General features: G+C 38.2%; 1 protein-coding gene, 4 non-coding genes and 2 pseudogenes across 5 annotated transcripts; 3 read left to right on the forward strand and 4 right to left on the reverse strand.

Moving 5' to 3' along the window:
• Positions 1 to 2,032: 2,032 nt before the first annotated feature.
• On the reverse strand, positions 2,033 to 6,251 carry LOC101885037 (uncharacterized). The gene is made up of 3 exons (XR_015942907.1): positions 3,361 to 6,251; positions 3,214 to 3,270; positions 2,033 to 3,139 (listed from the first exon to the last, which is right to left on the reverse strand). It is a non-coding gene; the product is annotated as an uncharacterized LOC101885037 (transcript).
• Positions 6,252 to 6,858: 607 nt separating this feature from the next.
• Positions 6,859 to 12,848, forward strand: LOC147845110 (uncharacterized). The gene is made up of 3 exons (XM_087247711.1): positions 6,859 to 6,883; positions 10,038 to 10,366; positions 10,895 to 12,848. Exons 1-3 carry the CDS (start codon positions 6,859 to 6,861, stop codon positions 11,351 to 11,353), a joined length of 813 nt encoding a protein of 270 aa, XP_087103837.1. The 3' UTR covers positions 11,354 to 12,848.
• LOC147845111 (uncharacterized) lies at positions 11,419 to 12,435 on the forward strand (annotated as a pseudogene).
• Positions 12,849 to 13,071: 223 nt separating the features above from the next.
• Positions 13,072 to 15,263, reverse strand: LOC147845112 (uncharacterized; annotated as a pseudogene).
• A 5,224-nt stretch (positions 15,264 to 20,487) lies between these two features.
• On the forward strand, positions 20,488 to 20,569 carry trnal-aag (transfer RNA leucine (anticodon AAG)). Its single transcript has one exon. It is a non-coding gene; the product is annotated as a tRNA-Leu (tRNA).
• A 3,230-nt stretch (positions 20,570 to 23,799) lies between these two features.
• trnar-ccg (transfer RNA arginine (anticodon CCG)) lies at positions 23,800 to 23,872 on the reverse strand. The gene has a single exon. It is a non-coding gene; the product is annotated as a tRNA-Arg (tRNA).
• Positions 23,873 to 24,707: 835 nt separating this feature from the next.
• On the reverse strand, positions 24,708 to 24,780 carry trnar-ucg (transfer RNA arginine (anticodon UCG)). Its single transcript has one exon. It is a non-coding gene; the product is annotated as a tRNA-Arg (tRNA).
• Between the last annotated feature and the right edge of the window lie 1,890 nt (positions 24,781 to 26,670).

The raw sequence follows: 26,670 nt of genomic DNA on the forward strand, positions 1-26,670 counted from the left end.
GAGGAGGGTTTAAAAGCGTCATTTGAAGTCGGACACTACCCGAATCTCGCTGTGTTGCCGGCTGCAAACGTCAGCAATGGAGGAGATCGCGTTCGCGTTTTTTGTGTAGTGGACGCAATCAAAATACCACTGTTATTACATGAAGATGGTCAAAATTGCCAAAGGTGAAAAGTGCTCATTACTTAAATTTAAAAAAAAAAGAATTCTAAGATCATTAAGTCATGTTGCTTTTGTCTGACACAGGTCATAAGTGTAACAAAATTTGGTTGTGTTTTTGCTAGGAATGTCCCTAGAATTCAGCCTTTTGTTGATCAAGTGGTCCATCTATATAGTCCCTCTGAGTTTCAGAGTCATTTCAGACTTTCTAGAGGCCATGTGGAGGTATGTATGGTAGATAGGTGTATAAACTTTATATATATATATATATATATATATATATATATATATATATATATATATATATATACACACATACACACACACTTAAATGTATAATGCATTTATATATACACAATAAATATACACAGTGAGCACAAATATGTGAATACAAATTTTTATTAATCTTGGTCCAGCACTAAAATGTGTATATATTGTATACACACACCGTTCTCATTGGTGTGTGTGTGTATATGTGTTCATTTATTTATTCACCCATTTAAAAAAAAAATCTCCAAGCAATGTTTTGGGTTGTTTCATCTACATTTACTATATTATGTCAGAAAATGCATGAAATTATACATTAAAACAATTTAGCCTTGGACCAATGGATAGGTTGGCTTCAACTTATGTGCTGTTGTATACAAAAGCATTGTTTGTATTATGTTAATCATATTTTTTTCTATTCCTAATGCAGGAGCTTATAAATGCACTTGGCCCGATTTACATGAATGCGAATCAGACCAAGGTGCCACTCACAGACAGTATACTTGCCTCTCTATGGACTCTTTCCAATCAAGAGTCCTATAGAGGAGTGGCAGACAGATTTAATCTAACAAAATCCACTGTCTCAAAACACCTGCATGGGTTCTGTTCTCTTGTAATAAATCATTTGGCTCACCATATCTCCTGGCCTAGAGGACAAGCCCTGCATGTATCACAGTTGGGATTTGAAACAGCTGGCTTCCCGAAAACCATCTGTGCTGTTGATGGATGTCACATTCCCATTGTAAAACCTCACTGTGACAATCCTGTGGCCTACATTAACAGAAAACAGTTTTATTCTGTTATTCTTACAGGATTCTGTGACAGTCAGCGGCGCTTCTGTCATGTCAGTGTGGGTCACTCTGGTAGCTGGCATGACTCAAGGGCCTTTCGTTTGTCGGAAGTGGGTCACCTTCTTGAGGAAGATCCACATTCCCTGGTTCCAGAGGGGATGCATATAATTGGTGACTCAGCATACCCGCTTTCCCCTCAACTAATGAAGCCATACAGGGACAATGGCCACTTGACAGTTAGACAGAGGCGTTTTAACAGGAAATTGAATTCTGCTCGTGTTGTGATTGAGCATGCATTTGGCATCCTAAAAACAAAATTTAGGCGGCTCAAATGTCTACAAATGAAACATCTCAAGAACATATCTTCTGCAATCACAGCATGCTGCATTTTGTATAATATGTGCCTGGAATGCAGTGACATAGCAGCTGATGAGCAGGCCAATGATATGGATGAACCATATCCATCAGAAGGCCACATTCCCGGTGATGTGTCGCAGTATAGGGACTCAATCTGTGGCCTCCTGTAAGCATTACTTTCCCTTCCACTCTGCCTTAAAAAATAAAAATAAAAATACACTTTTCTTTTGCACAAAGGATTTTAATTTTTTTTTTTTGTGAAATGGTAGATGGGATTGTACAGAATAATATTAAACAGTTATAAAAAAAAATTAATAATAATAAATATATATATATAATTTTGCCTCCTGACATGAAAAAAGTGATGTTATTAGTTTTATTTTGGAAAGAAAATCTTTAAACTATAATAATGGTGTGTGCTGACCAATAAAAAATAAACATGGGAGTGGGTTTACATTTATGCTTTATTTTTTTAACAACTCAATTATCATTTCTTGCGACTTGTTGATTTGTTTTAGCTGTTGAACTATTTCTGAAAGGCAGGATAGAGTTTTCTTTTCAAACACCCTTCATCTTTTTTCTTTGAGCCTTCTTCGGCAGTCCAAGTGAGGCTGCACTGCTGCTTCTAATGCAGCGGTTCTTCTCTCTGCATGTGCCTCATAAACATCATATAAAAGCTTCCAACTCTCTTCTGGGGTCTCTCTTTAAAGGGGAAAGCAGTGGAGGGACCAGGCTGATTTGGAGGAAGATGTTCTTCTGAACTTGATGCTGGTATCAGAGACTGTGGAGCTGTTGTCACGGATGTTTTGAACAGAGTAGTTGAGCAGATTGTGCCAGGTGGTGCACTCCCAACACCACATTTACCAAATAACTCCTCCATTTTCTGTGAGAAAGTATATAAAAACAAATTAATGCAAAATATTTTAAAAAGTCAACCAAATCATTCTGCAGCAGTTGAAATACATAAAGAATGCCAACCTTGTAGTACTCCCAAGTTATTTTTTCCTCCCCTGTTGCTCGGCACCGGTCCTTAGCTCTTTTATACGTGGTAATCATGTTACCAAGTTTTTTTCTAAGTTTCTCATTAGTCATATTGTAACCATTTACTTTAAAGTCTTGCTCAATCTTTTTATAAAAAGCTATTTTGTTTTTATAATATAACTGCATGTTTGCTTGTGTGAGGTCAAGCAGCAGCAGTGTGGTCCTGTGTGTGAATTCTGTGAAAACAATTTGTAATTTAGAAAAAGCTTTACAGAAAGATTACATATGCATTTTGAAATGGAACATACCTTGGATTTTGTCGCATTCTGTCTGTTTTAAATGTATCTGAAGATTGGGTCCTTGTGGGGCTTTAGTGAGATCTATGGTTTTTGTTTTACCAGAACATTTAACAAATGCTGGACCAGGAGTGATCTTTGGAGGGGGGCACTGGGACAAAGGTGTAGGATTGTGGATCGTGACTGAAGGAGTAATGACTGGAGGCGGAGGGCATTTGGTCAAAGACACTGTACAATGACTTGTAGCTAAAGGGGGACATGGTGCCAAAGAGGCTGGATGATGACTACTATCTGCAAAATAAAAAAAAATTTAAAATTAATAAATCTTATAAGAATTTAAAAATTGTGATTACCAACAACCTTACCTTCTTTCAGTGTTGCAGATCTCACTTGCTGCATTAGACATGCTGCATATTTGTGATCTATAAAATAAAATGACAATTAAAAAGTTTAATTTACAAAAATCAAAGTATTAGTACTAGATAGTCAATGAATTTTATTTATGTTCTTACCTTGCTTTATTTTTTCTGCAATTTCTTTGGAGACAGTTAATGATAATGTTCCTTGGCGATCAGTCAGTGTTATGAACACATTCTCCATTTTGTTGAAACTGTTGGTTTTGAGGATGCCTTTTTATAACCAAAGCCCTAATGGCAAATGCACTGCAAATTTTAGATAGTAGATTTAACTACCTTGGAGTTAAAATTAACACTCCCTCAGAGTTTATATGGGAACCACTATAAGTGTTAAAAATAACACTTTTGAAAGTGTTAACATTGTCAACACCAAGAGAGTGTTAATTAACAAACTCTTATTGTGTAAAATATCTGTTAAATTTCCGAAAAAATACCAGCAGCTGTGGTTGCCAGTAATCTGCTGTTTTTCACATTCATAAATTCAGTTTACAGAATATTTCTGTTAAAAGCACATTCAACAGTCTGTATTTTTTATCGATCTCACACTGCAAATTTTAGATTTGGTAGATTTAACTACCTTAGAGTTAAAATTAGCACTCCCTCAGTGTTTATATGGGAACCACTATAAGTGTTAAAATAACATTTTTGAAAGTGTTAAAATTTTTAACACCCAGAGTGTTAATTAGCAAACTCTTATTGTGTAAAATATCTGTTAAATGTATGTCAAAATACTGGCAGCAGTGGTTGCCAGAAATCTGCTGTTTTCAACATTTTACATTCGTAAATTCAGTTTCCAGAATATTTCTGTTAAAAACAAATCCCATAGTCTGTATTTTTCATTCGAACACACTTAAGCCTTAAATTCCACAGCAAAATCCTAACTAGTGTCCTCACTACAGAGGGCTGAACACTCAGACAGTGATGAAGTTAATGAGACAATTAAGTGTCTAATTAAAGGAGGATTGAGAATTGTTGATGAACAACTGTTAACAAGCAGAATCACTGAAGGACAGAAAAACACAAGCCAAAACCAAAGATGAAATCAACTGAGAAAAAAAAAACTCTAAATAAAATAATAATCAATAAAAATAAAACAAATTACACAATAAAAAATGTTATTTTTCAACATCTTTAAAAAAACTCATCACATTAAACAACTTATCATGGAGCTTCACCTATTACTGACCTTTGATTTTATTTCTGTCATGTGAACAAAAGCTCTTAATGAAATTTCCGTTGTTCATTTGAAGTCACCATGATGGAGGACAGAGTCTGCTTTAGTCAGGTTCTTCAACTTCTTACTATAAATGTCTTTAATTTGGCTGCTATAGTTAGTGCTAATTACACTATTTATACATATAGCATGGAAAGCTGAAAGAAAATTAAAGTGTCAGTCTGAAGAGATTATTAATGATAACATAGTCTTTCTTTCCTGCTTGTTTTCTAATTCAATATCATATTAGTTATGTGTGAGAAATAAATAATATACATAAATGAAACCACTATAGCTTTAATAAAATAAAAACAATATTTACAATGAGAATGTTTGATCTATGGCAGAACTCAAAAACACACAGACATCAACAATTAGTCTTTGAATCTCAATAATGGTGACAAACAAAAAAATAAAAATCAAGTAAAAAAAAAAAAAACACTACTGAAATATCACCTCCCAAAAACAACACAAAATAAAGGAAAAGAAAGAGATTGTAAGAACATAAAGCTGCATAATTTATTCATGCTGCAATGCATGCTGGGAGCTTTGTACTATGCTGGCACCCAGCATGCATTGCAGCATGAACTATGCAGCTTTTGTTTTTTAGCAACCACGGTTGAGGTTCATGTCCTGATTCTTGATGCCTGTGTGTCATAAATAGCAAGCTGGAGCTTGAATGTTTAGTGCGTGACACTTTAATTATTAATTGCATCCTAATTGTTTGTTGAATTTTCTATGAAGAGCAGCAGACTACCAGAAGTATTGTCCCATGCAGTTTTAATTCAATTATATTTGAATATCTTTATGAATCAACTTAATAAACACCTGAAATTAAATCTATAATAATTAGGCATAAACAGTATAGTTTCTCTTGACCTTTCTTTCTATAACTGATGCATTTTAGAAACACAGCTATAACAGTCAGAGAATTATTAGGATATAAGAGTAAAGCTTCAAGAGCTCAAATAAGCAGCCTCTGATCTCTATGATGGTGAGGTCAAATGAAATATTTTTAATAAAAAATAAATAAACCTCTGTTCATTGTCAAATATTCTTACAGAAATGAAGTCAAACTGTAATCAGTGAAGCTGCTTATGCTATTATTTAATGGAGTTGTTTAATCCTCTGTTTTAATTCAGTTGGTTTGGTGTGAGGCTGTGTCTGTAGTTTCATTTCTTCCTTCAATTTCTTATTCCTTCAGTGATTGTATTTGTTAACAGCAGGTGTTCAACAGCAGCTGTCTGAATTCACTTATTTGTGGTCATTCCCTCTGTCTAGTGGACTAAACTAATTGACTAATTTAAGGGCCAGGTGAATGAGGGTGTGGCGAGATTTCAGACACTCTGATTAGTTTCTCAAATACAAGGGTTTTCTACAAAGGTAGATATCTAACTCTAGAATTTTAACACTTTACTCTGAATTACCACAACACTTGAAATTTAACACCAATGAATTTGCTGTGAGTATAAGCTTTCTCCCTAGTGTGATCTCTTATGTGAACATCAAGCTTTGGCTTTTGACTGAAACTTTTTCCACATTGTTTACAGCTGAAATCACACCTAGGTTTGAATTTCCGAGGTCTTCCACGTGACAAAGTCTTTTTCGTCAGTGTAGGTTTTTCATCAGTCGTCATGTCTTGCTGTATCTCTTCCATTTCATTCTGTTGATGAGTCTTTTCTTTCAGCAACATCAGGTCTTAAAAAAAAAGAAGAAGTTAACTTTAGTATGAAGACTCAAAGCGATAAGCATGAAATGGATGTTTCACCCACAAATATAAATGACCTTACCATTTACTCTCTCATTTGCTTTTAAACAATTCCTTTCTTCTGGAACACAAAGAAAGCTAACATTTGTTTTCACAATATCTTCTTTTGTGTTCAACAGAATCAACAAACCCCATAAAGGTTAAAAACCACAAGAGGTATAGTAAATGGTGAGGTTATTTTCATTTCTGTTTCATAAATATCTTTAAAGGGTTCCTATTATGAACCTTTATTATTATTATTTTTTTTTTTTTAAGAAAAACTTATTAATATTATTATTTTTTATTTTTTTGAAAATAAGTCTTTGGTGTTCCCAGAATGTGTCTGAGGTTTTGGCTCAAAATCAGATCATATTCCTTTGAGAATATTTAATTTTGGTGGTCTGGAGGAAAACCAAGCTCTTTTTGCGCCTATAAGAGCTTCACATGTAAAGCTAACCTCAGGAACCACATGAATGGTCACACTGGAACCATAGTGTTCACATGTGATCTGTGTGGAAAGAGTCTCACACACAAATACTCCATAAAGAACCACATGAAGACTCACTCACGAGAGCGTTTTATATGCATTGAGTGTGGAAAGGGCTTTAAACATAAAAGAAGCCTCAGCAATCACATGGAGCTTCACAATGGAGAGCAGAGTCCTCAAAATTAAGGCCTTGTCCACACAAACACGAGTATATTCATAACAGCAGCCTTTTCATGTAGTTTGGCTGTTAATTGACGTGAGGTTTATTTATAAACTACTTTCGAGAGGATCACATGCTTATGATTGTCCACGGCTGGTTCCACATTAACCAACACATGATTCACCAATCAGACGATTCCTAACTCACTATAAATAACCAGAGTTTCTTACCTTAATTATCTTTATCTTGAGGAAATTCCCTCCCACCCCTACTCCTCCTTTCTAGAATGGGCAACACAGCAGCCCCGTGATTAGTATTGTTGCCTCACAGAAAGATTGTCACAGCAAGAAGAGCCCTCACTGAACTGGTTGATATTTGTGGAGAGTTTGCTTATTCTCCCCATGCTCACATGGGTTTTCCCCAGTTTCCTTCCACAGCCCAAAAACACGTAACCTAAGTAAACTGAACATTCTAAATTGGCACCGTAGTCAAGCTCTTAGAAGCCATATATCTCCCTTTAGCCATCTGGATATCTGTCATTAGAACAGAAACAAGTCGGGGGAGTTCATCAAGATCTACCTGAGCTCATACTCCTCTCTCACCCTGCTTACGAGAGGTAGCCCGGGGCTGGAGGATGATTGTTACGGTCCGTGGGAGTTTGTATTTTTGTGCCTTCTCCCTCTCTGTTTTGCTTATCTCCCTTCGCTCTCTTCGCATCTCCTCGACTGTCATTCGCTCTGTCTCGCCCTATCACCTTTTGTTCCGCTACTTTTTCTCTACTAGGTACCTGCTGATTGGATCCCGTGCCTGTCACTCCTCATTAGGGCGTTTCCTCGTGGACCAATTGGATTTCGTTCCACGGACTTTAAATTCGACCAGCCCGCCTTGTTTTTCAGAGTGCTATGTGTGTGCGTGTTGGTTTGTGTTCGCTTGCTGTTATTTATAATGTATGCTTTGTTCTGTGTTTCTGAATAACTACATCGATGTAAATTAAGTCATGGTTAATAGTTTATCATTCCTTTTTGGGGAAAAGGGAATAGTTTACTAAGCCACTTCACATACATTTTGCCCGTAGGTAACTTCAATGTTCAGAAACACTAGGTAAGTGGGTGAGCGCCACATTTTGTATTTTTGCTTATTATTTCAGGGAGTTTAGGTGTTGCTTCGCAAACGCTGAAGATTTTGGTTTCTTTTTCACATTTTGATTTTTATTAGTAAGTTTAGAGGGGGATCTTGTGTTCTAGTTTAGGTGGCTTTTGGTTTTGTTTAGTTCTTTGCTTTGGCGCCACTCTAGTTCCTTTTTCCCCTATAACTTTTGATTGTATTTCTTCTTCTTTTCTTCTTCTTCTTCTTATTATTATATATACATTGTACAAAGCGCACACATGTAAGCCTCTCTTTTGTTGGCTTCATTTTTCTTCTCCTCATAAAAGGAATAAATGAATTGAATGTAAATTTTGGTGTCCTGGTGTATTTTCCATCCATCTACTCAGAAATAATTTAATATTATAAGTGTTACGTTTATTTTCCCCAGACAACTTAATTAAACCGTAACATTTAATGATTTCTCGAATTTCATCATATACTTGCTTTAAAATCCTAGATAAAATATCTTTAAAAACAATATAAAATTCACTTCCCAACCCATCTATTCCTGGACTTTTCTTTTTGTTCAATCCACTAATTGCTCTTTTTATTTCTTCTTCTCTTATCTCCTCGTCACATTCTCTTTTTTCCCCTTCTTCTACTCTTGATTTTATTAGATTTAGTAATTCCCCTTTTTCTTTTTCTTTTATCCCCTCTGTGCAAAACAATTTCTCATAATATGATCTTATTTCTTCCAAAATCTCCTCATGTTGTTCTACTATGTTCCCATTTCTGCTCCTTATTTCTCTAATCATTTCTGACTTCCCTCTTCTCTTCTCTAGATCAAAGAAAAATTTAGTGCACTTTTCCCCCTCTACTGTAAATTTTGCTTTGCTTCTTAATCTTGCACCTTCAAATTTCTCCTCCTCCATTTCATTTAATCTTCCTTGCAGTTCTTTTATCTTTTGTATATTTTTTCCATTCTCATTTTTCAATTCGTTTTCTAGTTTTTCTTTCAGCTCCTTTTCCTTATATTTTTTACAATTTTGTAATTGTCTACAATATTTTATCGTAAACTTTTTAACTAAATACTTCACGTTCTCCCACCACATTCTTTTGTCCTCATTATAGATTTCATTCCCTTTTTCCTTTTGAATAATTTCCTTTACACTTAAAACATAGTCTTCATTCTTTAAAACCGCTGTGTTTAAAACCCATACCCCTGGCCCTCTTTTCACATTACTCCAGTCAAGCTTCATAAAAAGTGGCTTATGGTCACTCAGACTTGCTTCTTCATATTTGGTCTTGCATATAAACCCTTCAACATTTCTTGTGCATAAAATAAAATCAATTCTTGTTTGACAACAAAAATTCCCCACTATCTGTCTTCTTGAGTACTCTTTTGTCTGTTCATTCCTTTCTCTCCACACATCAATTAAATTCATTTCCTCCATCAATATTTTCAGTTCTTTTCTCCCCTTTTCCGTTTTAAAAACCCTTCCCTCAGCCATTTCTAATTTACTAAAAACAGTGTTAAAATCACCCATGATAATAACTCTTTCATGTTTCTTTAAATAATCTCTAAGTACATTAAAATACTCGTTCTTTTTGCACTCCTTTGTTGGGGCATGAACGTTCACCATAATTACTTTATTCTTTTCATACTTTATTTCACATACCATACACTTCCCCTCTTTGTCACTATATATTGTTTTACATAAAACCCACTGTTTTCTTTTATTAAAATTGCAACTCCTCTCCCTTGCCTCCCATCCCCATCATTGTATAAAATCTCCCCACTCCACCTTTTTCTTATTTCCTTCATGCATTCTTCCCTCTAGTTTGTCTCTTGTAATAAAATCAAATCTTCGGGATTTGAATTCAGAGATATTATTAGCAGAGCGGAGTGAGCGTGGTAGAGAGTTCTAGAGTTTGGGTGCAATCGGTCATTGTCAGTCACGTGCGTTTGTTGTTTGTGACGTCACACGTGCGCCATTTTGGTGGTATCGTTTCTATGAACAACACAACAACTCTCGAGAGACAAAACAGCCCCGTACAAGTTTTGTATACATCTGGATAGAAAAACACACGAAAACGGAGAGGACGTTGTACCGCAACAAACTTAACCAAAATGCCAAAGATCGCTATTTTGAAAAACTGTCCTTTATTCAGGACATCGATCCATACGAAATTACTTCAAAACAATGGAGTGCCGACCCCTCTTTCCTTCCTCCTACTTCCTACCTGGACATCGTAAACTACCTTGTTTATGGTGTAAGTGCATACACAAGTGAACAGTTTAGAAACTACAAGTCTTTAGAAGCCCATGGACACTTCACAAACGGCTGGGTACAGGATTTGTACTCATTTCTACAGACAGACTGTGACAACTCAGTTGTAACAGCAAAGGTAAGCTGATAATATTGTAAATAATAATAATATAAATGACAAAATGTCATAGTATTTGTCCAGAATATTTAAATAAATGTTGTTTTGATTACATTTATCGCTCATATTTGTAAAATTACCTTCGACAGAAGCATCTGTGTAATGATTTGTAAATGTAAATATTAGATTGTTGTTATATATTAGAACATTGCAATACATAATTAGAATGTATTACTGTTTAATAGTGTTCCAATAATTTTCCAATATACATTGCTTTAGTTTGAACACTATCATTGAGTAATAAAATCTAAATGTGTATTGCAGTTTTCTAATATCTAAATACAATGTAATATTTACATTTGCAAATCATTACACAGATGCTTGTGTCGAAAGTATTTATACAAATATGAGCAATAAATGTAATCAAAGCAAAACAGAACAAAAAAGTAACTTAATATTGCGTTTTATTAGTCAAATACATTACAGATTTCATTGTTAAAAAGTGTATTGAATCCAACATTAATATGTTTACTCTTGTATTATATACAGGTCTTGCACTCACAGCGTTTAAATGACACGCCACTCAAGCCTTGGGCCATCATCAATTTAACAGGTGCTGTATCCTGTTGTCACTGCACATGCATGGCAGGAATAGCAGAAACATGCACACATGTGGCAGCTCTACTTTTTAAGTTGAAGGCAGTAGTACGATGTAGGGAGACAACCACTGTGACTGGCCAGCCTGCATACTGGATGATACCTACGAACATCACAAAAGTGGGAGCGGAGGCAGGACACAGAATAGACTTTACTTCAGCAAAGGCAAAAAGAAAGTCTTTAAACAGCCTTTTGAATGGTGAAGTTACAAGTGTGCCAGTATTACGGACTTCAGAGAACAAGTGTATGTTTGCCATTGCAACACAGGAACAGTGGGACTCCCTCCTCGCGCAGATAGAAAAAGCATGTCCTAAAGCTGCTTTTCTGTCCACCATGCCTTTTTCTTGTTAGGCATTTGTGGACCCTGTACAGCCGTTCTCAGCACCTGAGTCTCTGCACAGTCTGCGGGATAAAAAATGGACGGCAGTGAACTGTCCGTTTTGCGCCAGCACTGCAAAACCTTAACCTGCAAGGCTGATGTTTTATCTGAGCAGGCACACAGCATCGAAGGACAGACAAGAAAGCAGCACAGATGTGCAAGTTGGTGTCACTTTCGTGCTGGGAGAATTACTGCATCTAATATGCATGCTGTCTTTGTGGCTGACTTAAACAATCCTGCACTTTCAACAGTTAGGGCAGTGTGTTACCCCAATACTACTGCAAACAAGTTTCCTGCTACTGCTTGGGGAAGGAATAATGAGGAAAATGGGTGAAAACAGTATAAACTGTGCAATGCCAAACATCATACTGACATGAACTTAACAGAGTGCGGGTTTATCATTAACCCCAAGTTTCCTCAGGTTGGAGCATCACCGGATGGCTTAGTGCAGTGTGCTTGCTGTGGAAGAGGCAGCATAGAGATAAAGTGCCCTTATAAGTACCGGGACAGCAAAATAGTGGAAGCATGCAGTGACAAAGACTTCTGTTTGACAGTTGTGAATGGCAAGCTTCAACTAAAAAGATCAAGTCCATATTACATTCAAGTCCAAACTCAGATTTTTGTGGCTGAAGCACAGTATTGTGATTTCATTTTGTGGCCTTTATAAGACTGTGTCGTTTTGCGTATTACACCTGACCCCCAGCTGTGGAGTGCCGTTCTCAAAAAAGCACACCTATTTTTTGAGTGTGTGTGTCTCCCTGAACTCGTTGGTGCTGCCTTCACTCAGGTTTCAAGCCAGATGCCTCTCAAAGACAGTTTTGTTCCAGCAGAAAATCTCCGCAAGAAACAGCGCACCTCAACAAAACCAAAGATGGGCAGGAGCAAAACAGCTGTTAAGTTGTGGTGCCTTTGTCGTGGACCTGAGAGCAAGGACAACATGGTAGCTTGTGACAATAAAAATTGCAAAACAGTTTGGTTCCATTTTAAATGTGTGGGGCTGCAGCTTGCACCTGCAAAAGAAGCCAGTTGGTTCTGTCCCAAGTGTTCGACTTAAAGTGATATGTGTACATAATATATGACATATTTATATCGCAATATATTTATTTGTGATCAACAAACAAAAGAGACTGAGAAAGGATTGTCAGTACTTTGCGGGCAAGTTGGTTCTGTCCCAAAGTGTTCGACATAAAGTGACATGTTTACATAATATATGACATATTTATAGCAGAATATATTTATTTGTGTTCAACAAACGAAAGAGACTGATAAAGGGTTGTCAGTACTTGCGGGAAAGTAACTAGCAAGTACATGTAAATGTTACGGTGAACTTTCAGTTTAAATAAAACTACAGTTTGACAATGTTTACCTTTGAGCAAAGGCACTTCAGTTCTTTAAAGCATTATTTTGCTCAAATAATTACTGTTTACCTTATGTTTTGTTTGAATATACAAGTTTCTTTTTGTGATTAAAACAAAATAATGATAAAAACACATCTTCTGTTATTCTCCTTTTATTTACATTTGTTCATGCATATTTATTCAGAAAGAAAAATCACACACCAAACACACTCTAGTAGTTAGGGGGAAAGTAAAGTTACAAAAATGCAAAGGAATTAGCTGTGAATCTATCAAATTTTCAAGGAATTCATTTATACATCTGGCTTCTTCAACCCATGCTGAAACTAAAACTACTACACAACAGTAGGACACAGGTTTGTAAGTGCACAACAGACAGTTACAACCTTATCTACAAATGTAACTTCTTCACCATCACATGGAAGTATCATGTTGATGGGCACAGTTCCTGTTAAGATTTTGTATTTTTGACAAACATTCCCGATTACCCTTTCCACATGGATTCTCAGATGTGCTATTTTTCCGGTCTCTTCCACATCTCTAGCAGCTAGCTGACTGTAACCCTTTGTAAAGGCCGGTAGTTTGACTTCTGCACACAACATGCTAACAGAGTCTTTTATGTCGAAACCTCTGTCAGCCAAAACAATATCGCCTGGCAGCAAATTGTTGAGAAACCCACTATGCTGTGTGATGTGTTTGTCACTTGTACGGCCACCCCACCCTTTTGATAGGAAACAAATTGAACCTTTTGGTGTAATACCTATCAAATACTTCATTGTATGATTGTGCTTTTAGCTGAAAAACATTTGTGCACGTGCTTTAAGATTAGATGGTTTCTCTGTGAATATCTCAAAGCAGTCAATAATTACTGCTACTTTGTGTCCAAACGATTGCACAAACTGGTGAGGCATAACTTTGTGCAAAGTTTCTCTGTCTGGCCATACAATGGAGCGCTTCAGGTTTGCGTGCAGAAAAGAAATCATTTCACTAAATGTTCTGTAGACTGTCTTTGGTGAAACGTGAAAGAGGTGGGCTAAGTGTTATGCAGGCAAATCCAGTCTGAGGCGCATAAAGGTTAGAAGCAGCATCTGAAATGGACTAAGAATTTTGTTTTGGTCAGGCATAAGGGGCACCAAAAAGTGAAATAAGGCCATAAAGGTTCCTAAATTTGGGAGACCGGTGTAGTACTTTACTTTGTCATCATTATTGTTGAAAAATCCTTCCGACATCCTGTATTTGTCCAGTTCACAACGCAGCTGTCGGTTCTCTTCCAAAAGACGGTTTACTTCCACGTACCTGTCAATGCACAATTTACATTCAGTTTGTGTTTCATGTACCTCAGTGTGTCTGTCACCATCTTCAACCTCATGTGTCACCTCCTCTTCAGTGTGTCTGTCACCATCTTCAACCTCATGTGTCACCTCCTCTTCAGTGTGTCTGTCACCATCTTCAACCTCATGTGTCACCTCCTCTTCAGTGTGTCTGTCACCATCTTCAACCTCATGTGTCATTTCTTCTGTGTATCTTTTTTCCTCAGTGTGTCTCTCACAATCTTCAATCTCATTTCTCACCTTCTCTGCACGTCGTTCTCCCCCATGTTCAGCTGAGTGCAGTGTAGACTTTATTTCCCCCCTCCTGGTTCGTCTTGCAGAGCGTGCAGTGTCAGTCTGTTTAATTTCTGTGTGGCCCAGATGTAGAGATGGTGCCCAGTCTGGGTCGGTGTCCATCATTTCATAAGCAGGTTGGCCTGCATAAAACAAAAATAGAAATGTAATTACAGCAAAACATTGTTCACATAGAAAGAATAAGTACAATAAAGCACTACATTGCTACATATGGCAGTATGTCACTTTTAAGCATAAGGAACCTGATATGTTTAACGCTTAACCTCTTAAAGTATTAACTCAGTCATAGAATTTAATTTTCTTATAATTGTTCAATTCCTTAAATTAGATTTTTCTACAGTGATTTCCAAAATGATAAAAAAAATAACAGTTTCATAAAGCTGAGATGTGGAGTTTTCAAACATTTAACAAAAATTCTCTACATGAATAAAAATTCTGGAAGTTTTCAAAAAAAAAAAAAACAAATAAAGCGTTTTACAAGGGGTGAGTAAATCAGCTGAAGTCAGTTATAACTTCCGTGAATTTAAATTATTTTTACAATTAGCATTACTATCAGATTGTAAAATGTTGTACACTCAAAACAGAAGTGTTACATTGAATTAACATAAGCATTTAAAAGCCCAATCAATGATAATCGTAAAGTAGCTTAAAAAGTGCTTACCTTTGTGGAAATGTCGAGAACAAACATACATATACGGAGATATGTTTGCAAAACATATATTTTTGCGTCTCACTGCAGCAACCCAGGCCATCTAACGTCTCTTTGTTATTTCTGCCACATTCTTTCCATATCCTTGCTTCCAGGTGGGAAACTTAAAATATTTGTCGTCGTGATTAATTCTGTTTCCTTTTCGATCGTGCGACTTACTGTTAAAGTTCTTAACGCAGCAAGAACGTAACATTGTGTTTGTTTTGAAAATCGCTTAGACCTGCAAACTGCTCTCGCGAACTCTGATACAACACAAATGGCGGCCAACACCCATAATGCAACTCGGCGGTCGCGAGGGTTACGTCACCTGACAAAGACCGATAACACTAAATGATCTGCCCCCCATTGAAGAGAGGCGGTACCGAGGGACAGCAAGAAGGCCAGAGTCAGCAGATCGTAAAGAGCGAGTTGGGGTGTAGGGGACAAGCATGTTGCAGAGATAGGAGGGTGCAAGGTTATTTAGGGATAAAAATGCAAGGAAGAGAATTTTGAATTTAATGCGGTATGCCACCAGGAGCCAATGGAGATCGTACAAGAATGTGGGCAGAACGTTTGGTATGAGTGAGTATTCTAGCTGCAGAGTTTTGAATATACTGTAATCTGGAGATGAGGCTGGCAGGCAGGCCAATGAAAAGAGCATTACAGCTGTCGATGCGTGAGGAGACTAATGCATGGATGACAGTCTCAGCATCCTTGCTACTGATGAAGGGACGTAGTTGTGAAATGTGACGTAAATGAAAGAATGCAGATTTAGTGACAGATTTAATGTGAGACTGAAAAGAGAGTGTGGAGTGAAAGATTACACCTAATTTTTTTACAGAAGTAGATGTTTTAATGTGCAAGCCAGCAATCTCACCGGAGAAACTGGTGGAAATATTGCTGGTAAGTGCTGGGGTGCCAATAAAAATTATTTCAGTTTTGTCCATGTTGAGTTTTAGGGAATTTGAGGTGAGCCAATCATTAATATCATTCACACAAGCAAAGATATTATCAATTTGGGCGGATGAGGTAGGTGTACATACAGAGTAAAGTTGAATATCGTCTGCATAAAAATGATAGTTAAGACCGTGACGTTGTAGAATCAGACCAAGTGGGATTAGGTATATTGAGAACAATGGTGGGCCTAGAACAGATCCCTGGGGAACACCTCGCTTCAGGGGGACATTAGGTGACTGAAAATCCATAACAGAGATGAAGAATTGTCTATCTGAGAGATATGAAGAGAACCAAGAGAGAGCAGTACCAGAAACACCCAGATCAGAGAGACGTGAGAAAAGTAAATCATGAGAGACTGTATCAAAGGCAGAGCTGAGGTTGAGTAGAAGTAATATAGACAAGGAGCCAGAATCACCAGAAAGCAATAGATCTTTCACTACCTTTACAAGTGCAGTTTCGGTACTATGGAGGGGGCGAAAACCAGATTGAAAAGGGTCCAAGAGTTTACAATCAACTAGAAAAGACTGGAGTTGGGCAGCAACAGTACTTTCCAGTAATTTAGATATGAAAGGTAGATTGGAAATTTTAAAATTAGATAGAATCAAGGGGTCAAGGTTGGGTTTCTTAAGCACAGGTGTGATGGCAGCAATTTTTAGTGGCAGAGGAAATGATGCATGGGTGAGAGATGAATTGATAAAGTGAGAGATGACAGGAGAGATAACAGAGTGGCAGAGTATCAGGAGAGAGGTAGGAGCAGGATAGAGGTGACATGATGATGAGCTGGATTTCAATATTAGCTTAGAGACAGAATCAGGGGTCGTCAGTGAAAAGCAGGACAGAGACTGACTGGAGAGACATGATGGATGGCTGAGCTCTGTATCAGTGGGAACGCACTGGTGGACAGCATTAGTCTTATCGAGCAGATAATCCAAATAGGAACAGCAAAACAGCAAAAGTTGAAGCTAAGGCCCTTTGAGGTGGGGGGCTAGTAAGCTTATTTATTGTATTAAATAGTGATTGTGGCCTATTGCTTGATTTATTAATTGTAGCAGGAATGAATTTAGAGTGAGCTAAGATGAGAGCAGATTTATATGATTTAAGATGGTCTTGAAAGGCCAAATAATGAACAGTAAGACCGGTTCTCCTATAGAGACTTTCAAGCTGTCTACCAGTGGCCTTGAGAGTACGGAGCTCAGGAGTTAACCAGAGAGAAGTGTGATTGGCGGGGACATATCTGGTCTTAATAGGAGCTTGCTGCTGCAGGACTTCAGAAATAATAGAGTGATAGTTGGACAGTATCATAGATGGGGAAGAGATATTAATGACATCAGAGAGGTTGGAAGAAACAATAGAAGTAGAAAATGACACAGTGTCAATAGCTTTCAAATTTCGGTATGTGAAAATGAAAAGCCGTTTTGACCAGCGTGCTAAACTTTGCAGTTTTGTTCCAGGTGATAAGGTGCTCGTTCTATTGCCAATGTCAGGTTCTGCATTGCAGGCTCGCTATTATGGCTCGTATGTAGTTAAAGAAAAGGTGAGTGAACTTGACTATGTGATTGCTACTTCTGACAGAAAGAAAAAAACTCGGCTGTGTCACATAAACATGCTTAAGCCTTACTTTGAACGATCGTCAAATGTGTCTAGAGAGAATGCTGCTGTTTTAACTGTGTTGCCCACAGAGACTCAGTTGACTAACGAGGTGCTGTCCGGTGCTGAAATTCCTGATCACCGTGCGCTGTCCAGCTAATCCGTTGATCACTCCTTTGTCTCCCATTGTTGCTGACAGCGTGTTGTTGGAGGAGGAAGACGTGGAGTTTCCTGCTCCTGAGTTAGTGGCGGGAAGACAAAAAAATTCTGAGATTGTCCAAAACCTTGACTTTTATCTTTCCTATTTAACAGTTGCTGAACGATCGGATGTGATTGGTCTTATTGAAAATCATCTTGAGTTATTCTCGGATGTTCCTACCCGTACGTCTTTAATTGAGCATGATATTGATGTGGGTGACGCGTTACCAATAAAACAGCATGCTTATCGGGTAAGTCCAGAAAAGCGAGAACAGATGCAATAAGAGGTAAATTTCATGCTCGAAAATAACATCGCTGAACCAGGCTCTAGTCCATGTAGTTCACCCTGTTTGCTTGTAAAAAATCTGACAACACATTTAGATTTTACACTGATTTTAGAAGTGTAAATGATCTCACCAAGCCTGATAGTTATCCGTTACCTCGTATGGAGGATTGCATGGATCGCGTTGGGAATGCGGTTTTTGTTTCAAAAATTTATCTGCTCCGAGGTTATTGGCAGGTGGGCCTTAGTGACCGTGCTAAGGAAATATCTGCATTCGTTACACCAGATCGTTTTCTAAATTACACCGTAATGGCTTTCGGCCTTCGAAACGCACCGGCCAAATTTTCCAACGTTTAGTAAACCGCATAATTGAAGGCTTGCAGAACATCGAAGCGTATTTGGATGACTTGGTTATCTATAGCACGTCTTGGTCTGAGCATATAAAACAACTAGAGACCTTATTCAACCGTCTGTCGAGTGCCAACCTCACTATCAATTTGGCAAATTGTGAATTTGGTCGAGCAGCTGTGACTTATCTTGGGAAAATTGTGGGTGGTGGACAAATCGTCCAGTCGAGTCAAAGGTGGAGGCAATTCGTAATTTTCCAGTGCCCACTATGCGCCGTGAACTCCGTCGCTTTTTAGGGATGGTTGGATACTACAGAAATTTTTGTAGAAATTTTACTGTAGTTGCTTGTCCCTTAACTGACCTTCTCAGTCCAAAAGTACCATTCGAATGGTCTGAGGAATGTCAGATGACTTTTGAGAAAATAAAAGCCATTTTGATTAGTTCTCCAGTCCTATCTGCGCCCAATTTTTCTTCTCCTTTTATTCTTGCTGTTGATGCAAGTGACACTGGTGCAGGTGCTGTTCTCCTCCAGACAGATATAAATGGAATCGAACACCCTGTCTGTTTCTTCTCGCGGAAATTTAATAAACATCACCGAGGTTACTCAACCATTGAAAAGGAGGCGCTCGCACTTGTCCTTGCTCTCCAACATTTTGATGTTTATATTGGTTCTGTTTCGTATCCTTTAATTGTTTACACAGATCACAACCCCTTACTTTTCATTAGTCGGATGAAAAACCACAACCAGCGTTTGATGAGGTTGAGTTTGTTTTTACAAACGTTTCAACTAGACATTCGGCATATCCGTGGAAAGGATAATGTTATTGCGGACGCTTTATCACGCATCTGATAGAACAAATTGTAGTTTTTTTTTCAGGTAAGATGTTTTTTCTTCTCTACAATTTATTCTCTTAAGGTGAAGGGTGTTACGTGGGTCTGTGTTATTTAATAAATTTATTTATTCCCAGTTTGTGCTTGTTGCAATCAAGTACTAGGATGAGTGTTTCTACCCGGCTTATCCAGGATTGGATGATGCCCGTGACGTCACTGGGGATTCCCACTATATAAGGCTGACAGCAATGGCGTCTCTGTCTCTCTCTGTCTTGCAGTCTCTCGCCCTCCCTCAGCTCGGTGGTGGCTTGCGCTCAGGCGGTCTGGCTGGCGGTGCTGCGCAAGCCCAGCGATCATTCATCTAGATGCTGCTCCATTTAATGTTTTGCTCCTGTTCATCTTTTGATTCTTAGTTTGTAATGTGTTAACTAGTTTGTTTATTTTGATACTTTGTTTTGTAGCAGGTAGGGGTTTATTTTTCATAGTCACGTTCTGTTATTTATTTAGTTTAGCGAAGGTAAGCAGTGGCCCGGAAGACTCACCTATTTTTTATTCCTTTTCACGGGAGTTTAGGTAAGATCTGTCCATTTAAAACAGTTTAGTCAGAGACCTGTTTACCTTAGCTTCCCTACCTGTCTACTTGATTTTTGTTAATGTTTTGTCAATTTTTGAAAACTTATGATTCATGGAAAAATAAAACGTATTGACGGAACGTCAATGTAACCATTTCAAACTTCTGTGTCTTTCATATGTTCGGCTCAAACCTTGATTGTTGTTGTTATTCGAGCCAGATTAGAGTTTGGGCCATAACACCCACGATTAGATTGCAGCATCTTAACAAAGTCTGCACTGGAAGTCTCTCTCTGCCATTGCTCATTTTAGCAAGAGCCCTATTGAAACAGGAACAGTAAAGATTCACAATTAAAGTAGTAATACTCTACAACTGGATTTGAATATAATAACAACAATGTGGGGTCTGCTGTGATGGAATGAGTAATTTCACTCGTTTGTGAAATAACAGTTACCTTGTAATCAGGTGCTTAAATGCATTGCAGCTGGCTGCCGTTTGGAGTAGACTTTAAATGCCTTCAGGGGTGCTCAAATAGAGAAAGAACTATGGTTGACAGGAAGGTGGGAGTGCTTCCTAAGCTGGTATTAAGGAGCTCTCTTTCTTTGTGAAGGAGCTCCAGCAAGGTGTTGGTATGAAAACTGCTCAGGTAAAGCAGCTTGACGAGGTAGCGTGGCCGAGTGGTCTAAGGTGCTGGATTAAGGCTCCAGTCATTTCGGGGGCGTGGGTTCAAGTCCCACCGCTGCCAGGCAGTCCTTTTAGGATGCTTGAGATGACCTCTCTGCTTGAGCAAACAGACTTGCAAAGTGATACTGCATGCTTCCGCTCACATCCAAACGTAGACTCCTTGGCCAAAGTTGAAGAGCTTCACTAGGAAGCTCGGCGTCCTCTCTGCTTCCGTAAAATTGGGCAGAAAAGGGACCACTGCATGGAGTCATCTGGGATAGCATTGCCAAGGGTTCTAAGGCGCTGGTTTTTGGCTCCAGTCTCTTCTGGGGCATGGGTTCTAATCCCTCCGCTGCCAGGCAGTCCTTTTAGGATGCTTGAGAATGATCTCTCTGCTTGAGCAAACAGACTTGTGTAGGGGATCAACCTACGTTTTCAATGAATTTCAATGAATCATTTCAATGAATCGGATCCTGAAGATTCGAATCATTGTTTTGACTCAAATGAGTCAGATTGAATCAGATCAAAAGATTCACACTTTATCTACCATTTGTCCCGCAAATAGAAGACATCGTATCTTACCAATCTTGTTTATATTATTTACGTGGCCAACGATCATAACATAACACAGTATTGGGTTAACTTTTAGCAAGGTAACAAGACCTACAGCTCAAGGCAATGACTTAGAAGCACATAAACAAGAACACAGTTCTTACAAAATGAGTACAAAGATTTATTGAGCTACACTACGATAAATGAAACTAACTACGTAATAAGCAAACAACAAACAAACACACACATTCACACATACACACAGAGGCAGTTCAGAGGATGCAAAATGAGTTGACAACGTCTTAAATTAATTCTAATACTTCTTGCAAGATCTTAGAATAACACCTGAGAAACCACAAAAGCAGAGATATGGCTTATCTTTAACTGCTTAAGATCAATCTGCACAAGATCAGCAAGAGACAACATTAGTTTGTGTTACTTGCGCCCTTTTTGCTGAAGTCGAATCTCCCTCGCCGGCTGGCCTTGGGGAAACACGGTGCTCCTGATTGGGTAGTTTCTCGCTTCGATGACGTCTATGGGATTCACACGCTCGTGAATGGCTGTTGTCCTGGGTTACCTAGGTGACGGACTGCTGAGAGTCGGTTTTGCGAAAGTTTGTGCAGTTTCGTGAGTCCCGAAACTTAAGAGGTTTGCGTGGAAGTTCGTGGTGACCCAATCGCGTGGCGGCACGGTGTCCGGGCAGGCGAAAGGGGGCAGAGAGCAAAAGCATGCGCAAGGGCCATTGTTTTTAATTTAACTGATTTAATTAATCATTGGCTAGTTAGCCGAAGGGTACTAGAACATCTGCATAGAAGTACTGGTCAGAGGAGCCCGAAATCAATTGGCGCTCTGTTATCCTGATGGTATAAGCCCTCAAGCTAGTTCAATGAATGAGACCATTGGAGATGCCCAAGATTTCAGATTCAACTTGTGTTGACCACTGAAAAATGCCGATGAGTTCCTTCACTTGCAAAGTGATACTGCACGCTTCCGCTCACATCCAAATGTAGACTCCTTGGCCAAAGTTGAAGGGCTTCACTAGGAAGCTCTGAGTCCTCTCTGCTGTTCTGCTTCCGTAAAATTTGGCAGAGAAGGGACCACTGCATGGATACATCTAGGGTAGTGGGGCTGAGAGGTCTAAGGCGCTGGATTTAGGCTCCAGTCTCTTCCGGGGTGTGGGTTCGAATTCCACCGCTGCCAGATGTGGTTTTAAACACGGCCAAACTGCTTGAGTGTGTGCACTCTCAGTGAACGCTGGAACACTCAGTGAACACTCTTCACTAGGAAGCTTTGTGTCCTCTCTGCGTCTGTAAAATTTGGCAGAAAAGTACATTTAAGTACATGAGAGAGTACATTTAAGTTGGCAACTAGTCAGTATAATGTGTTCTTTGAAACTCACGGCAGACTCGTTGGTGTGACAGCAACACATCCCTAAGCTCGAATCTGCTCAGGTGCAAGTGTCTTTCCCACAATTAGATTGCAGCATCTGGTAAGACCAAAGCTTGAAATTCGCATTACGTGAGTGCATGAGACCAATAGAAGATCAAAACATGAGCTATATGGAGCAATCAGTCGCTTTTAGCAACGTCTAATCATATTGTTTTATCCCGCACTTTTTTGCAGCGCTGTACGAAAGAATTTTGCAAGCACAAACTCTAGTGTGACCGCGGCCCAACTTGCTTTCAGATTAACTATGCCCAGCTGCTATATATATATATATATATATATATATATATATATATATATATATATATATATATATATATATATATATATAATATGAGCCTACCTTAGACAGAGTGGGTGCATTTAGAAGCTGATGTGCTGTGGTGTGGAAGTTTCTGATTAAAAGTTGCTTTCTTGATTTCTTTGTCACTTGATTTGTGCCTGTACCATAACAGATCTCTCTTGTTGTGATATATGTCTTGGTAACCTTTAATGTGTTGTTTTTTGCTCATTGATTCAACTGCATTGAGTGAGTGAGTGCATTTTCCCTCCTTCTCCTGGTTAAGAGATAAAGCAATATAATAGAATTAGTTATATATCAGATAATATAAATAAATTATTAGCAACAAAAGACCAACTTCATAATGATTTTACTGTAAAACACTTTCATTTGAAGAAGAAAAAAAAGATGCTGAAGGACTGAATCAGATATGCATCCAGGGAGTTGCTGACGCATGTAACAAAAACAACATGAACAAAAAGTAGATTGGACCAGTTTCACAGAATTTTTTGTGGCACTGCAGTGCTTCTAAAGGGCTCATTGCTTTAGGGGTATGATTCTTGCTTTGGTTGCAAGAAGTCCTGGGTTCAAATCCCAGACGAGCCCTATGTCGGTCACAGAAAAAGCAGTGATGCTTTGGTGTTTCTGTGTTAATTGAAGCAACTTTTGCTGTGACTTTAGTTAATAAACATTTAGTTGATTTCTAATCTGAATTAGCCTAACCTGTACAATTATAGACAAAAAAGCAGTGGCAATGATTCGGTTGTTAGATTTGTTTATGGATCTTGAACAACGCACCAGCTTTATATGCAAGCACCATTTTTGTGTTTGTACGCAGTCTCTTCTCTGTAGGCACCATGCAGGATTCAAAATGACCTTTCGTGTTAGGAATCTTGTTACCCTTTTAGTCATAACAGGAAATATGGATGACAATGAAGGAAGTTAATGACACACTAAAACATCTCAAGGTTTTCACAGCTACTGTGTTTCATCTACCAAACATTGCTCCCAAGTAGAAGTGAGACCTTCAAGAACGACCCAGATGGGACTTGAACCCACAATTCCCAGCTCCGGAGGCTGATGCCTTATCCATTAGGCCACTGGGCCATGTCACCAGTCTTCTATCAAGGATCTCTTGTATGCCTTCAACAAGATGCCACCGCATGGAAAACTGCACTTTAGGATCTCAATGCCAGTTTGAATTCCGTCAAATAAAAACTAATGGACAAACTTTTTCTTTCTGCAATCATTCACATTCGCGTCTCTGGTTCTGGGGTATGGTTCTAGCGTATAGTATGACCGGTCGTGAGAGTTTCGAATTCCAGTCAAGGCCACTCTCATTAACTTGAAATCACAACTTTTCAGCAGCTATTTTCTTGTTTGCATTTCATCACCATCCACCTAACATGAGACCGTGAGTTGAGAGCCACGGGGTACTTGAAATCAAGATCTCCATTACCAGAGCTTAGCGGAACCATTTAGTTTCTAACTTGACAGTGAGATTCGAGCAAGATTGGAAGAATCTTAATTGAAGTGTGCAGCAAGTCTGAGAATTCTAAGCTAACTATTATCCTCAGATCATCACACCTAAGCTTCAAGTGGTCAGGATTTTTTCACACAACTTAAAAGTAACCCAACAAACATGACTTGAATCCACAATCTCCAGTTTGGAAGGTTGATGCCTTATCCATTAGGCCACTGGGCCAACACAAGCATTTACTATATCTGTTGTATGACTCAGTAAGTTCTTGTAACTCAGAAAAAAGCACTTTAGGATTCCTATTGCTTTCAGACGATCTGGTGTGTACACCTAATGACAAAAGAGCTTCTCTGAAGAGTTTTCCATTGTCATGTCTTTTTGACCTAAGGGTATGAACCTAGCTTTTTGAAGGTCACACTGGATTGTGCTGCACAGCCAACTTAAAAGGAACTGCATCAAAAACGACCCAGATGGGACTTGAACCCACAATCCCCAGCTTCGAAGGCTGATGCCTTATCCATTAGGCCACTGGGCCACTTTTTTTCTGCCTGTAAACTAAAATATGTATCCATGGGGGTTGCTGACGCACGTAACAAAAACAACATGAACAAAAAGTAGTTTAGACCAGTTTAACAGACTTTTTTTGTGGCACTGCTGGGTGCTACTTCAGGACTTGTTAGTCTAGGGGTATGATTCTCGCTTAGGTTGCGAGAGGTCTTGGGTTCAAATCCTGCATGAGTCCCCTGGCTGTCACAGAAAGAGCAGTGAAGTTGTGCTGTCTAGGGTATGTCTATGTTAATTGTAGCACTTTCAACTGTGAAATCAGTTAATGAACATGAAGTGGACTTCTGATCTAAATCAATCTGACTTGCACATTTATACAGACAAAATAGAAGCATCATATTTTGGAACCATTCCTATAGGATAATTTCTACAATATTTTAATGGGATACAATTTATATCTTAATTAAGATATGCTTTTCTATTCACTTGTTAAGTGGTGACGTGTTGGTGACTTATGTAATACTGTTTCCGGGTCCAAGCCGCCACTCGTTTGAGTTGAGAAATTATTTGTTTATGATCACTTTTTATTCATATCACACATTAAAGTTAATTTTTTATAAAGTCAGTATACGCAACAATCTCTGGGCTTGCTGCATCACAAATACCAGAATTTTAACAATTTATAAAAAAATTAATTACTTTCTGGCCATTGTATATAAGGCATGGACATATATGTTGTGATCTTGATTTTCGAAACTAAATCGCTTTGTAAACATTTATTATTACCATTTCACGAGTCTCCCCATTCAGTTGAATAGAGTGCTTGGACCCGGAAGCCACTTTGCATGACGTCTCACTGAACTAGCAGATTGTCTCTCTCAGTTTTGAATGTTTTATGCAGTTTGCTTAAGCTCACCTTCATGTACTTGAGTGTACAGTATTAGTGCACAAATTTCCATACAAACATGTCTATACCAAAAACATATACAATGTCGCTAGACCAAACTGTGGGCTGGCCCACTCGAAACAGAAGTTCACTGTGGGCCCAAAGCAAGTCCACACAAAGAGGAGTGTATATGGCCACACTGGGCGAAGTATAGCTATACTGGGGCACAGTATCTGGGTCAGAAGTATGTCCTATGAGCATGCTCTGTAGGCATTTAGTAATTAACAAAATAGTTAGGTCCCACTAATACTAAGTTGAGTCCAGGCACAAAATGTGCCTATAAGGTCCCAGTAAAGCACTTTTATGCAGGGCCATTGTGGCTTTAACACAGAACAAAACTAGTTCACTTCTACTATGTAGCAAAATAGCACAATATCACTTCAACTGCATAATTACATATTTTGAAAGCATAAACTAAAATCAGTAATAAATGAAGCCATCTAAAAAATATTAAGACAACATGGACTATTTTTCAAAGGTTTGGGACAAAACTGCTTTAGTTTATAAAAATGCAAATATAAAAGTAACCTTGTAAATAATTATTCCTTTTTAATATGTTTGCTTTTCCAGTTGAATATGTTAAAATATAATTTATTCCAATGATGTTAAAGCTGCATTTAAGGCATTTGTGTCCGACATGAAACCATTCGAATGATTTGGTGCTTAAAAAAACATTTAGATTTTTTATTGACTCAAAACTACTCATGCATTTTGACTATTTTTTATGTTTTGTGTTACAATGTAAAAGTTATTAATGTCACACACACACACACACACACACACATATATATATATATATATATATATATATATATATATATATATATATATATATATATATATGATAAAAAAGAACAACTATATATAACATTAATTTATAAATCTGTCCTCTCAGGGGCATCAATATACTTATGTCTGATCACTGATCTTCTGCTCTTTCCATCACCCTGTGTCTTGCAAGAAGTTTTCACTTTG

Source organism: Danio rerio, chromosome 4 (assembly GCF_052040795.2).
Source record: "Danio rerio strain M-AB ecotype USA chromosome 4, GRCz13ab, whole genome shotgun sequence".
Taxonomy (NCBI): domain Eukaryota; kingdom Metazoa; phylum Chordata; class Actinopteri; order Cypriniformes; family Danionidae; genus Danio; species Danio rerio.

Excerpts from the sequence above, each read along its gene's own strand:
- LOC147845110 (XM_087247711.1), top strand. The coding sequence starts at position 6,859 with ATGGAGCTTCACAATGGAGAGCAGA. Across the intron at positions 6,884-10,037 it reads GCTTCACAATGGAGAGCAGA|AAAAACACACGAAAACGGAG; the intron begins GTCCTCAAAATT and ends ACATCTGGATAG. Across the intron at positions 10,367-10,894 it reads ACTCAGTTGTAACAGCAAAG|GTCTTGCACTCACAGCGTTT; the intron begins GTAAGCTGATAA and ends TATTATATACAG.